We start from the raw sequence: 13,119 nt of genomic DNA, 5'->3' as shown, positions 1-13,119 counted from the left end.
TGTATGCAATGAAACTGTACATAGAATAAAGTTTGAATGATAAGAAAATCTTGTGATTTTAACAGTTTTTGGGTATAGGTCTAGAATAAAGTTTGAATGATAAGAAAATCTTGTGATTTTAACAGTTTTTGAGTATAGGTCTATGTTTCATCTGAGTATAGGTCAATGTTTCATCTGGGCTATACTAATGAGATAAATCATAATTACTGAAAGCTCATCATTCATTTGTGTTTGATCTGAATAGGTTATTTGATACACTCTCGTCTCTCGTGTACTTAATTTGGTATATTATCTATAAGCATTCAAATACGTTATTGGAGAAATAGTTTGATATTTAATCACAGTAAACAATGATTTTCGGAAATATTGGTTGTCAGCCAATCACGTGCCACCCATGTGCATGTACCACATCTTCACCCGTGAGTGAACAGATGAAATAAAACTGACTATACAGTAGTGTGAATAATAAAAAAGCAGGTTTGCAATGATTAATAAGAACACTTACTCTTACTATTTGTTTAGTAGAGTATAGGCAGTCTCATAAATCATATTTTTGTATTCATCAGACGAATTATCTGGTAGCAGTGGTTCACCTATCAGCAAACGTCGAGTCAAAGGTGGTAACACGACTCCTTCATCAGCATCATCAAGAAACCAGTCGCCTCGCACAGTTGGCACAGAAGCCCGTTTGCGCCAAGCTGCAACACCCAGAAAGAATAGTCACCGGAATTCTGCTAATTTGGGATCTTCAAGTTTACAAGAGGAACTTTTTAGACTCATCAATCCTGATTATATATCAGATGTTGAATCTACCTTGTCCAAAGAGAACACTATTGCTGATCGGCCAAGAGCATACAGTGTAAGTCTTGGAGTCCCAGGTAATGTTGCTGGATCTTCAGCTCAAGGAAATCAAGGTAATAACAATAGTTCTTTAGATCGCTTATCATTAAAATCTGGGAGCAGCAGTTCAAGCAGTGATAAACAGAATCAGCTGCAAATATCTTCTTGTAAGCCAAATGCTGTTAGTCATAACCAGGGACCAATAGTTCCAACACAGTGTGGTGGAGGCCATTATCGTAATTATCAGAGTGGGGGAAACGTTCAACAACAACATACAACCACACCACCCCCTACCAATTCATGTGGTAGCCAAAATAGTTCGAGCCGTACAGAAGTACCAGAGGTGGTTGTTCTAACAGCCAGGCCTGCAACTGTGATTTCAAACTCCTCTGCAACCTCCAGCCCAGCCACAATTAGTGATCAACGTTTGGATCAGAAGAATGTCGGAAACTATGATCAGCAACCACCTACTGCTATTCATCCAACACCTCAGACTTCTCAAGAAAGGTTAGTATATTAAGTCAGTTGCATATGTGTTTTGTGTCACAGACACCGAAAGTTACTTTTGTTGTTAATTGCTATAAAGATTATGTTCATTGAATTTATTACACAACCAAAGGCAGAGTAACTATAAATTCTTCCTCATCAATTAGCAAACATTAGACTGTAAATAAGCTTCTCAGATACTCTTTGTTATCATTGTTATTACATTTTTATATCAGATTTTCCCATGTGGAGTGAGTTCTCCATTCTGACCTGTCTTTGGTACTTTCTGTCTGAATTTGCATCTTTTCAAGATCTTCATCTATGTTCTTTCCTTGACTTTCATGGTATTCATACTTTCATATCTTGCCATGATTTTTCCGGTCATCCTACTCTCATGTCGCCTTTTTTTTTTCCCAATAAACTATTCCCCATCCCTTCATCACTTGTCCAGACCATTTTAGTCTTTGAGATATCGGTTTATTATTCAATTTCTGGACAGTATGTCTCCACAAATCCTTCGTCAATTATATGGTCTCACTACATTGGACATGAATTATAGCATTCTGAAGTCTCATCTTTCCTAATTTCCTTGTGCCTTTACCTATACCCATATGTCTGCTGCATATAATAATACAGGCCGTATATACACAAATTTTTTGGTGTTTACCATTATCCAGGCTGATACACTTATTTTTCTTATTGCCTTTTCAATTCCTGCTGTACAGTCCAGTGTGCCCCCAAGGTAACAGTAATGTGCAAAATCTTCAGTTTTCCTTCCACCACAGCGTAGTTCCACCTCCATATTTTCTCCATTTGTTCTTCTCAAATATTTTTTACATAAAAAAAATTTTGTTCTCCATGTAGTATATTGTACAGCAGATGGGCCACCAAAGGAATAAAAGTTACTGCACAAAGAACTGCCCTGCAGATCAAATACCTTCTCTTGTAGGCATTACAGGAAATGGTGGTACTGTACAGATATAACAGCCAATCCAGTAACGAGTATTACTAGGTCTAACATAATTCTTTCAGACAGTAATGTGGCATCATTGAAGTCTGTTATGCTACAACTGATACAGTAGATAGCCAGTTTTGTTGAATGATAAAGTAAATTAAACCCTTTTTTAGTATGTGGCTATTATCAGTACAAAAGAAAACAAAAAATTGTTACTTTATTGCTACCCATCATGGAGACAGTGTAACACAACATTAACAGCATGAAATTGTTTGAGACAATGTAACACCACATAACAGTATGAAATTGTTTAAAACTTATTTTTGTAATAAGAACTCATTAATTTCCATATGCCTCATCCTGCAGTCAGTTTCCAGACACGCTCCACAGAATACAGAACACTCCTCAAACCAGGCCTTGAGCAGCATTGGAGACAACGCAACACTACATTAACAATATGAAATTTTTTAACCTTTTGTTTGTAATACAGTCATCAGTTTCCACATGCCTAATCCCACAGTCAGCTCCCAGACACACTCCATGGAATAGAGAACACTCCTCACAAACTTGCTCAGGAATGGGAAATGGAAGAATCTTCAAAATATGTCACCTTCTTTATAAGACTGAAGTCCAACTTGTTCCAGTTGATTCATAAACTTAGATATTGGCACAGACTGAATAAGGACTTTGCATACAGATATGTAGACAGTCTAATACTTCTGTTGTGAACACAGTGCAACTAAGGCTAATACACTCTTGAATGTTTGAATATTTGGAGGCTGTTGCCAACCTTTAGTAGACAACAGAATTGATGTACTTTGCCCAGCCAAAGAGCTACATGGAAATAGTGCCCAACCAATAAGGTACATGGAAATGGCAGCTCTCAGGTCAACAGGTGTTAAGAAGTTACCCATCCTAATGAGCAATGGATAGGGCTAACATCTCCTTCCAAATGGGAGTTAACAGTAAGTAATGGTCAAGGGGATGGAAGCCAGTAATGGTCTCCATCCCCCAGAGGCCCTGGAAATAACAAAAGGCAGCGGGAAAAGCCTGGAGGATCTGTTGCTTTTTCCATGGCTCTTTTGACCAAAAATAATCTCAACTGTCTGTCCAGAGCCAAGAATTCTGGAAAGGTTGAGTAATAAGTCTCACAGAAGACCAAAACAGGTGATAGAGGGGAGGTTTGTTTCTAGAAATGATAACTTGTAAGAATTCTTCAGGATTGTTACTACCAAGGGTCTGTTCTGCTTGTTCCCAGTGTAGCCAGAATCCTTGGGGACTAGCCTTGACTGGAAGTAAACAGAGACAGGTGGTCATCAAAACTGTAATCTTCTTCCTCTTCCGGATAAGTAAGCTTACAAGGCCATTGTGAGGATACTGTCCTGTTTGTTGTTAAAGTATATCTGGCTGAATCTCAGAAGACCTTGGGTCTGTTTCATTATGGAAGAAGATGATGTTTACCAATAAGTCTCAGTGTACCATAATTCCCTTCAGACTGTGGGTGTTAACAGAAGCCTAAGGGTTGAGAGAGCAAAGGCCAGTGATGGTTTCCATTTCCCAGATCCCTTAGTGATTAAAAACAGGCAACTGTAGAGGCCTAGAAGATCTTCGATCACCTGGTATGTAGCGCTTACTACCAAAAACCTCATCTCTGTGTCTGGAGTCAGGAACTGCCATGAAACAGATAATAGATGGTTAGTCTTCAGAAATAATAACATGTAATCTTTCTTTAGTGACAGCGGGGTCTACTTCTACCTGTTCTCATTGGAGCCAGAATTCCTGGAGACTAACCCCTACCTGAAGTGAACAGAGATGTGGGTAGTTGAAGCAGCAGTCATCTTCCTTTCATAGGGAAGGGAAGTTTTTGGAATACCCATGGCTTTCTACCATGACAAATAGACTGAACAAGGCATTTTGAAGATGCTGTCTTATATGTTATTGAAGGATAGGCTGACTGGCTGATATCCATGAAATCTTAGGTCTCTTCCAATCTGGAATGAGATGATGTAGATGGGGACCAGTAAAGTCTCTATGTAGAGTACCATGTTTCTCTAGAGATAATGGGGAAACTTAGTTGGCATAGAGCTTTCCAAAAATCTCATGTCCTTACCTACAGTAGTATGTGTATATATATGTGTGTGTGTGTGTGTGTGTGTGGCAGACAGTACTTTTAGATAAAGAGAGATGTATCAGTAAAGCTCAAGAACTTTTAAATGACAAGGAGACCTATGAAAAATGAAAAGATGTTTTAATAAATCATTTAGAACCATAGGGGTAATATAAGGGATATCAACTTCCTAGAATCATTCAAGAATAATCAACCCCACTCTCCCCTATTTTTATGGTCTCCCAAAAACACATAAGGATGGAATTTCCCTACACTCCATAATATCCAGTAAGGGCTTTTTCATGTATAAACTTTGTAAATGGCTGGCAGGTCTGTTATCACCCTTCGTAGGAAACTTCTTATCCTCCCGTGTAAAACACAGGGAGGATTTTACACACAAATTTAATAGCTTAAACATCTCATTGAATAAGATCAAAATGTTCAGTTAGGCATACAGTAGAATCATTATTTACAGAAGTTCCAATCACCAACTTGTCTTTTCTTATGAGGAATATTAGTATTGACAAAACAGTAAAACTAATTAACCTCTGTGTAACCAACAGTGGTTTTTCTTTTAATGGTAGTTTTTATAAACAAAAGTTTGACTGTAGCATGCTCAGTCCCTTGTCCCCCCCTTCTAGCTTAGCTTTACAGGGGATATTTTGAAACGGAAATTTTGTCATCTATCACACCCCGTAATATGGACTGGCTTAGATACATAGATGGTATCTGTACAGTACATTCTGGGGCAATAGCTGAATTTTTTAATAGACTAAATTCGCTAGTTCCGACCATTAAATGTAAAACATGGTAAAAGGACAGAAAATTGCCTTTCTTAGATGTATTAATCATACAAGCACAGAATAGATATGCCTTCACAGTATATAGGATGCTTACGTTTGCTATTTCTTGTAATCACTTCCTAAGCTATCTTGATGTCTCCATAAGATTGTAATAGGCTTCAATCTGAGTCTCAGAGGGCTTAGGATTTGTTCATATACTTATCTAGAAAAGGAATTTGATAAGATCTATCAACGTCTAACTCAGTTGCTCTACCCACCATACATTATCAAGAAGGTTATTGAAGCAAACAAAGTGTACTACAGAGGTTCCACAAACAACAAATAGAGGTTAACAACAAAATTAAGCATCCTTACATTAAGAACATTGAAAAAGCAATTGAACACCACAAATGCAACAATCCATTTATTTTTCATTATCCAAAGTCCAACCAGAGTTCATTCATTAATGTATGCTTGAATAAAAAAAAATAAGACATCAGTGTTTATAAGATACCATGCAGTAACTGTAATGAAATTTATGTTTGGGAGACAGGTAGATTTGTCTCACAAAGATTGATAGAGTACAAAACATTAGTATAATATGTTTCAGGGATTTTGTACAAATTAGGGATAATGGCCATTGTATGTATGTATATATATACATATATATACAGGGTGCGGCATAAGTAACGCCCTTTGTTTAAGTGGAACAAAATTAAAGCCTGTTTGATTATCCTTTATTTTTTCGAATATGAATGTATTGCCACAGGTTAATAGATTAATATAATATATTAACAAAATTAATATAATGCTTATTCGGTTTAATAATGTTCAATACAAATGATATTTCGGCTTTGCACCTTTGGGATGTTAAATTCAGCTGATAATCTTGCGGTTTCAGCACCATTTTTATTGTTTTGATAGTACAATTGAATTGCTTTCACTCTCTGTTCCTTTGTTAATCTCATGGTTGTATAAAATATCTGAAAAAATGAAGATTTAGCAAATTAATTAAAGAAAATTAAAGAAAATATACATTATAAATATAAAATTAAAAGTTATTTAAATTATTAAACGAATAAGGTTTATATTAATTTTGTTAATATATTATATTAATCTATTAAAATACATTCATGTTCGAAAAACAAAGGATAATCAAAAGGCTTTAATTTTGTTCCACTTAACCCTTAAACGCCTACTGGATGTATCATCGTCGACTAAAATTGTCTGTTGGGTGCCAAGTGGACGTACCCGTCGTCGACTACAAAAAATTTCAACCGGTCAACTTTGACTCGACCGAAATGGTAGAAAAACGCAATTGTAAAGCTAAAACTCTTACATTCTAGTAATATTCAATCATGTACCTTCATTTTGCAACAAATTGGAAGTCTCTAGGACAATATTTCGATTTATGGTGAATTTTTGAAAAAACTTTTCTTACGCCCGTGCGGTAACTCGGCCGAAAATTTCAGAAATTCTTTCGTCATTTTGTCGTAATTTTTGCACTGTTCTATATTAGCCGTTACATAAAGTTTTATATATGAAAATGTGCGCAATTTCATGTACAATACAACAGAAAATAACTCATGGTTGTAGCTTTTATCAGTTTTGAAATATTTTCATATAAATCACGATAACTGCCAAAATTTCAACCTTTGGTCAACTTTGATTTCGACCGAAATGGTCAAAAAACGCAATTGTAAGCTAAAACTCTTACATTCTAGTAATATTCAATCATTTACCTTCATTTTGCAATAAATTGGAAGTCTCTAGCACAATATTTTGATTTATGGTGAATTTTGAAAAAACTTTTCCCTTACGTCCGCGCCAGAAATTCTTTAAATCACGTTGTCGTAATGTTTGCACTGTTTTATATTAGTCGTTACATAAAGTTTTATATATGGAAATGTGCGCCATTTCATGTAGAATACAACAGAAAATAACTCATGGTTGTAGCTTTTATCAGTTTTGAAATATTTTTCATATAAATCACGATAACTGCCAAAATTTCAAGCTTGGTCAACTTTAACTCGACCAAAATGGTCAAAAATGCAATTATAAGCTAAAACTCTTACATTCTAGTAATATTCAATCATGTACCTTCATTTTGCAACAAACTGGAAGTCTCTAGCACAATATTTCGATTTATGGTGAATTTCTGAAAAAAACTTTTCCTTACGCTCCGCGCGTTAACTCGGCCGAACATCTCAGAAATTCTTTCGTCATGTTGTCGTAATGTTTGCATCGTTTACATTAGTCGTTACATAAACTTTTATATATGAAAATGTGCGCAATTTCATGTAGAATACAACAGAAGATAGCTCATGGTTGTAGCTTTTATCAGTTTTGAAATATTTTCACATAAATCACGATAAACTGCCAAAATTTCAACCTTCGGTCAACTTTAACTCGACCGAAATGGTAAAAAAACGCAATTGTAAGCTAAAACTCTTACATTTTAGTAATATTCAATCGTTTACCTTCATTTTGCAATAAATTGGAAGTCTCTAGCACAATATTTCGATTTATGGTGAATTTTTGAAAAAAAAAACATTTTCCTTACGTCTGCGCGGTAACTCGGCTGAACATCTCGGAAATTCTTTCGTCTCGTCGTAATATTTGCACCGTTTTATATTAGTCGTTACATAAAGTTTTATATATGAAAATGTGCGCAATTTCATGTAGAATACAACAGAAAATAACTCATGGTTGTAGCTTTTATCAGTTTTGAAATATTTTCATATAAATCACGATAAATAGAAAAAATTTGACTTTCGGTCAACTTTAACTCGACCGAAATGGTCGAAAACTGCAATTGTAAGCTAAAACACTTACAGTCTAGTAATATTCAATCAATTAGCTTCATTTTTCAACAAACGGGAAGTCTCTAGCACAATATTTCGATTTATGGTGAATTTTTGAAAAAAAAATTTTTTTACGTTCGCACATTACGAATTCATGCATCATTTTGTGATAATATTTTCTCTGTTGTTGCTTTGATCGTTTTACAATTTGTTATATACCAAAATCATCGTAATTTAGTGTACAATACAACTAAAAAAATTAACTCATTAGCTTTAACCGCAGCTTACAGCACGATTTGTATACAATTATATAAGTTTTTTTTTTTTTGCTGTCATATTCCAATATTTATATATGATAATGATATTTTTTTCATTTCTGATGGTTGCATACTAAACTTCAGGCAATGACAAAAAAATGAGCCAAAAATGAACTCTTAATCTTAAAAACTAAGTGTGCTGTGATTTTTTTAAAAAAACTTTTTTTCTGCTTCGTCGCTAACTCACCGAACGCCGCTGGCATACGGGAGACGTTTTTGTAAATAGAGGCTTGGCGTTTAAGGGTTAATTGCCAGGTGGTAAAAAACAAAAGGTTAATCCATGGCAAATCCGGGATCACGCGATCACAAACTAAATCCATATATATACTTAACCATAAGAGAAACGAAATCTTGCCCATTCACATTGCAGAAACATGCATAAAACTTATATTAATTTTGCAAATATTTATCAACAACATTTTTAATTATGAAGGCATCAAGTTTAAACAAACCAAGACTTAAATTTAGAACACTTTCATTATTTGAATTGATAAAACAAGATTCGATGATATTCCTTTTTGCTGTCATTGGACGTGACTAAAGATCTTGCTGTACTCCAGTTAATAGGATGATGTAAATCTCTCATATGTACAAATAATGCATTCGATATTTGGCCAGTTCTCACAGAATATTGGTGTTGTTTGATTCGTTGTGAAAGTGATGTTCCAATTTATCCATAATATATTTTATCACACTTTTTACAAGGAATGTCATAAATGCAGCAGAAAAATCTTTAGGAGAATTTTTTATTACTAAACTCTTAACATTAAAATTACTGAAAACAACATTTATGTTGAAAAGCTTTAAAATTCTAGGAATTTGTAAAAACCTTTCATCATGCAGTAATTTGAGAATATTATGCTTGCTGAATTCAAGTTTGTTATTAGTTGAATAAAATTTTTCCTGGCTCTTTTTCATGCTACATCTACAAAGGTCCTTGGGTATTTAAGTTTCAAAGCAATATCATAAATAGTTTTGATCTCAGCATCAGTGAACTGCGGGCTACAAACACGTAAAGCCCTAAAGAACATTCCAGAAAAGACAAAGAATTTAACTTTTTGATGGTGATTGGAATAATAATGAACAAAAGAGGCAATGTTAGTTGACTTTCGAAAGGCTGAAAAGGTGAAGTTTCTATCACGTCTATGGACAGTTACATCAAGAAAATTCAAATTACAATTTCTTTCTTTAACCATATAATTTTTAGGGGAAAATTCTTGGTAAGAATTTTGTCTCAAAAAATTCCATATAAATATTGCTAAGGACGGGAGATAAGGGATTACCCACAGCCACGCCAAATTTTTGTACAAAAATTCCCCATTGAAACAAAATTTACTATCTTTGATACATAACCTTATCAGATTTGTGAGGTTTGCTACAGTTAAAGGAATATCATAACTTTCTAATTCTTCCTCTAAAAATTCCAGTAAATCATCTACAGGCACTTTTGTAAATAGACATCATCTAAACTAACCATAGTAAAATAAAATTTCAAATTCAACCTATTCAATTTGTCTATAAAGTCGACATTATTTTCTATGTTCGTATTAGAAATGTTTCCTACCAAAGGTTTAAGAATTTTTACAAACCATTTAGATAAATTATACGAAACTGAGCCTGCTGAACTAATGATTGGTCTAATAGAGTTACTGATTTTGTGTGTCTTGACTAAACCATAAAGATGTGGTAGGGAGGAGCACAGAGTGGTAGACTGTGTAATTAAATGGTCAGAGCCCTTTAAAATGAATTTAATTTGTTTGCTAAAATGAGAGTTAACTGTCTGTGTGGGATGGAATAAAGAGATGGAGGAAAAGAAGTTGGTCTCTCGCTGCCTGATTGTACGCTGCTGCCTGCGCCTGTGCGAAATCTAAAAATATTTCCTAAATATTTCCGTATCGGTATTAATTGCTAACCCCATCGTAAACTTGAATTATTGTAACTCGAGCACTACCTGTGTTTGATACTGTAATTGTCTTTTCTTTATTAACCAACATGTACTGATTTATGGGATATTTTAATTCTAAGATGAGGTGCTTAGCTACTGGGTTTCGTTTATTCTAGCCTAATAAATGGCTAATCCGCACCTCCAGGTCCCAATGATGCCGGGTTAGTGATATATATATATATATATATATATATATATATATATATATATATATATATATATATATATATATATATATATATATATATATTATATATATATATATATATATATATATATATATATATATATATATATATATATATATATATATATATATATATATATTTATATATTCATCATGTTCCCATATTTTCGTGATTCAGTTATACATTATATATATATATATATATATATATATATATATATATATATATATATATATATATATATACAGTATATATATAATTTTCTAAATATTTCCGTATCAGGTATTAAGATGGCTAACCCCATCATAAACTCGAAATATCGTAAGTCGAATTATTGTAACTGGAGAGCACTACCTGTGTTTGATACTGTAATTGTCTTTTCTTTATTAACCAACTTGTACTGATTTATGGGATATTTTAATTCTAAGATGAGGTGCTTAGCTACTGGGTTTCGTTTATTCTAGCCTAATAAATGGCTAATCCAGCAAAATGGCTAATCCAGCACCCTCCAGGGGGCCACCTCATCTTAGAATTAAAATATCCCATAAATCAGTACAAGTTGGTTAATAAAGAAAAGACAATTACAGTATCAAACACAGGTAGTGCTCGAGTTACAATAATTCGACTTCTGATATTTTGAGTTTACAATAGGGTTAGCAATTAATACTGATACGGAAATATTTAGAAAAAATTATATATGTGTATATGTGTATATATATATATATATATATATATATATATATATATATATATATATGGTATAGTAATTATTAATATCAGCTAATTCTGGGGGTTCAATGCAGATTAATGTATGATAATTCAGTAAAAAAAAAATTGTAAAACACAAACAAGAACCAGACGTGTATTGTAAGGGGTACTCCCAAGATTAGGTCCATTGTAATCATACTTGGATGGTGATGGCTATGTATAACTAAAAATTGGAAGAGGAGGGGTGATGATAAAGCAGCAATTTTGAATTTTAAAGAGTTTACCATATATACTTGCATATCGTGCGACTTTTGAAGACCTAATGTTGAAGCTAATTTTAAGGGGGTCACATCATATACAAGATACAAAATTAGCGTATGTAATGTTCACATATTAGTATTGTATTATAAAATATAACAATAATGAATATGCATCTTTTCCATGGATTTTTTAAAAAATTATGCTTTACTTCACTTTATCCAATAATATTGTATGTGTTCTCATATTACTGTATTATATAAATACAAACATAGCGATCAGTGTTTTGGTTTGGAAATCACTGATGGCAATTACAAGGCAAGGTTATTTCCCTGTATTTGACTCAGTTCAGAGCAGTTTTCTTGCTTCTAGTTAGTGTAGATTCGTTATATGGGGCAAGGTTATTTTTTGTTTATAGATGGCATTGGGTGCATTTTTTTGTGTTAAAAAAAATCAACAGATTCCATTCGCTATTTTCACTTGATTTCTTCATAATACGAGCTTTACATATTTATCTTTTATCGGTGTGAAAACTACAGTAAAATGTGTTCTTTCCTGTCCAGTGGTTTTGATTAAAATACTTTTCTCTCCAATTTTATTTACAGTTGAGTTTTAGTGGCATATCAGAGTTCACGGGAGTTTCATCCATGTTGCCAATGCACAATAATTTATAGTCATTAGCAGCTTCGACATTGTTTCCTCAGCTTCACCTACAACTTGCAGCTTAAATTTAGCATTATATTTCCTTGCTGATCTTTTCTCCATAGCAAATAAGGGTGCAATGTAAAAATATATCAGTCCTATTGTATGTAATGTCATTTGCAACATAACTACAGTAATTGTTTATTATTGCACGATGGTTGAAATGCAAGCAAAACAGCTGTTGTTATCTGATTCAGTTGTTCTTAGCAAAACAGCTGTTGTTATCTAAATTCGATTGTTCTTAGCAAAAGAACTGTTTCTCATTTGGTTGTTAATGGCTGTATGCATTTGCGCAATGAGTATAACATTACTAACAATACTTTTCTCATTCTCTTTTAATATATCAGCTTCTTTAACTAGAGGATGGGATAAAGAAATGGAGGGAAAGAAGTTAATCTGTTCTAATTTGGTCCCTCTCACTGCCTTACTGTATGCTGCTTCCTGTGCCCGTTGCAGGAAATTTAAAAATATATTCAAAATGTTGTATTGGTATTAATTGCTAACCCCATTGCAAAATTGAATTATTGCAAGGCTGAAATATCACAACTCAAGTACTACCTGTATGTATACAACATATATATATATATATATATATATATATATATATATATATATATATATATATATATATATATATATATATATATATATATATATATATATATATATATATATATATATATATATATATATATATATATATATATATATATATATATATATATATATATCACTGTACATATATATATATATATATATCACACACATATATATATATATATATATACACTATATTACACACACATTCAATTGACCCCTCCTATACGCAGTTCCAGATTTGCAGCTTCACCTATTCGCTTATTTTTGTGTGGAACATATATACACGCTTTTCTTTGAAAATTTGCCTATTGTGGTATTTTTCATTTAGAAGTATTAGATTAATTACAGTATTTTCATATCATTTTTGTGACTAAATGCATTTTTTGATAAAGCTGTTAAAATGCTCGGGTATAAGTAATCTTAGAGG

General features: G+C 33.1%; 1 protein-coding gene across 5 annotated transcripts in view; it reads left to right on the top strand.

Annotated features, from left to right (window-relative positions):
* The window catches only part of LOC136837308 (signal-induced proliferation-associated 1-like protein 1), a 338,251-nt gene that overhangs the window by 310,793 nt on the left and 14,339 nt on the right, over nucleotides 1-13,119 (top strand). For all 5 annotated transcript variants that reach the window (XM_067102054.1, XM_067102052.1, XM_067102051.1 and 2 more), the window contains one exon: nucleotides 567-1,347. In XM_067102054.1, coding sequence (XP_066958155.1) covers nucleotides 567-1,347 — 781 coding nt within the window. The remainder of the gene's footprint in view (nucleotides 1-566; nucleotides 1,348-13,119) is intronic.

Source organism: Macrobrachium rosenbergii, chromosome 58 (assembly GCF_040412425.1).
Source record: "Macrobrachium rosenbergii isolate ZJJX-2024 chromosome 58, ASM4041242v1, whole genome shotgun sequence".
Classification (NCBI taxonomy): domain Eukaryota; kingdom Metazoa; phylum Arthropoda; class Malacostraca; order Decapoda; family Palaemonidae; genus Macrobrachium; species Macrobrachium rosenbergii.
The sequence above is the reverse complement of the archived record's forward strand: the minus strand, read 5'-3'. Positions and strand labels throughout refer to the sequence as shown.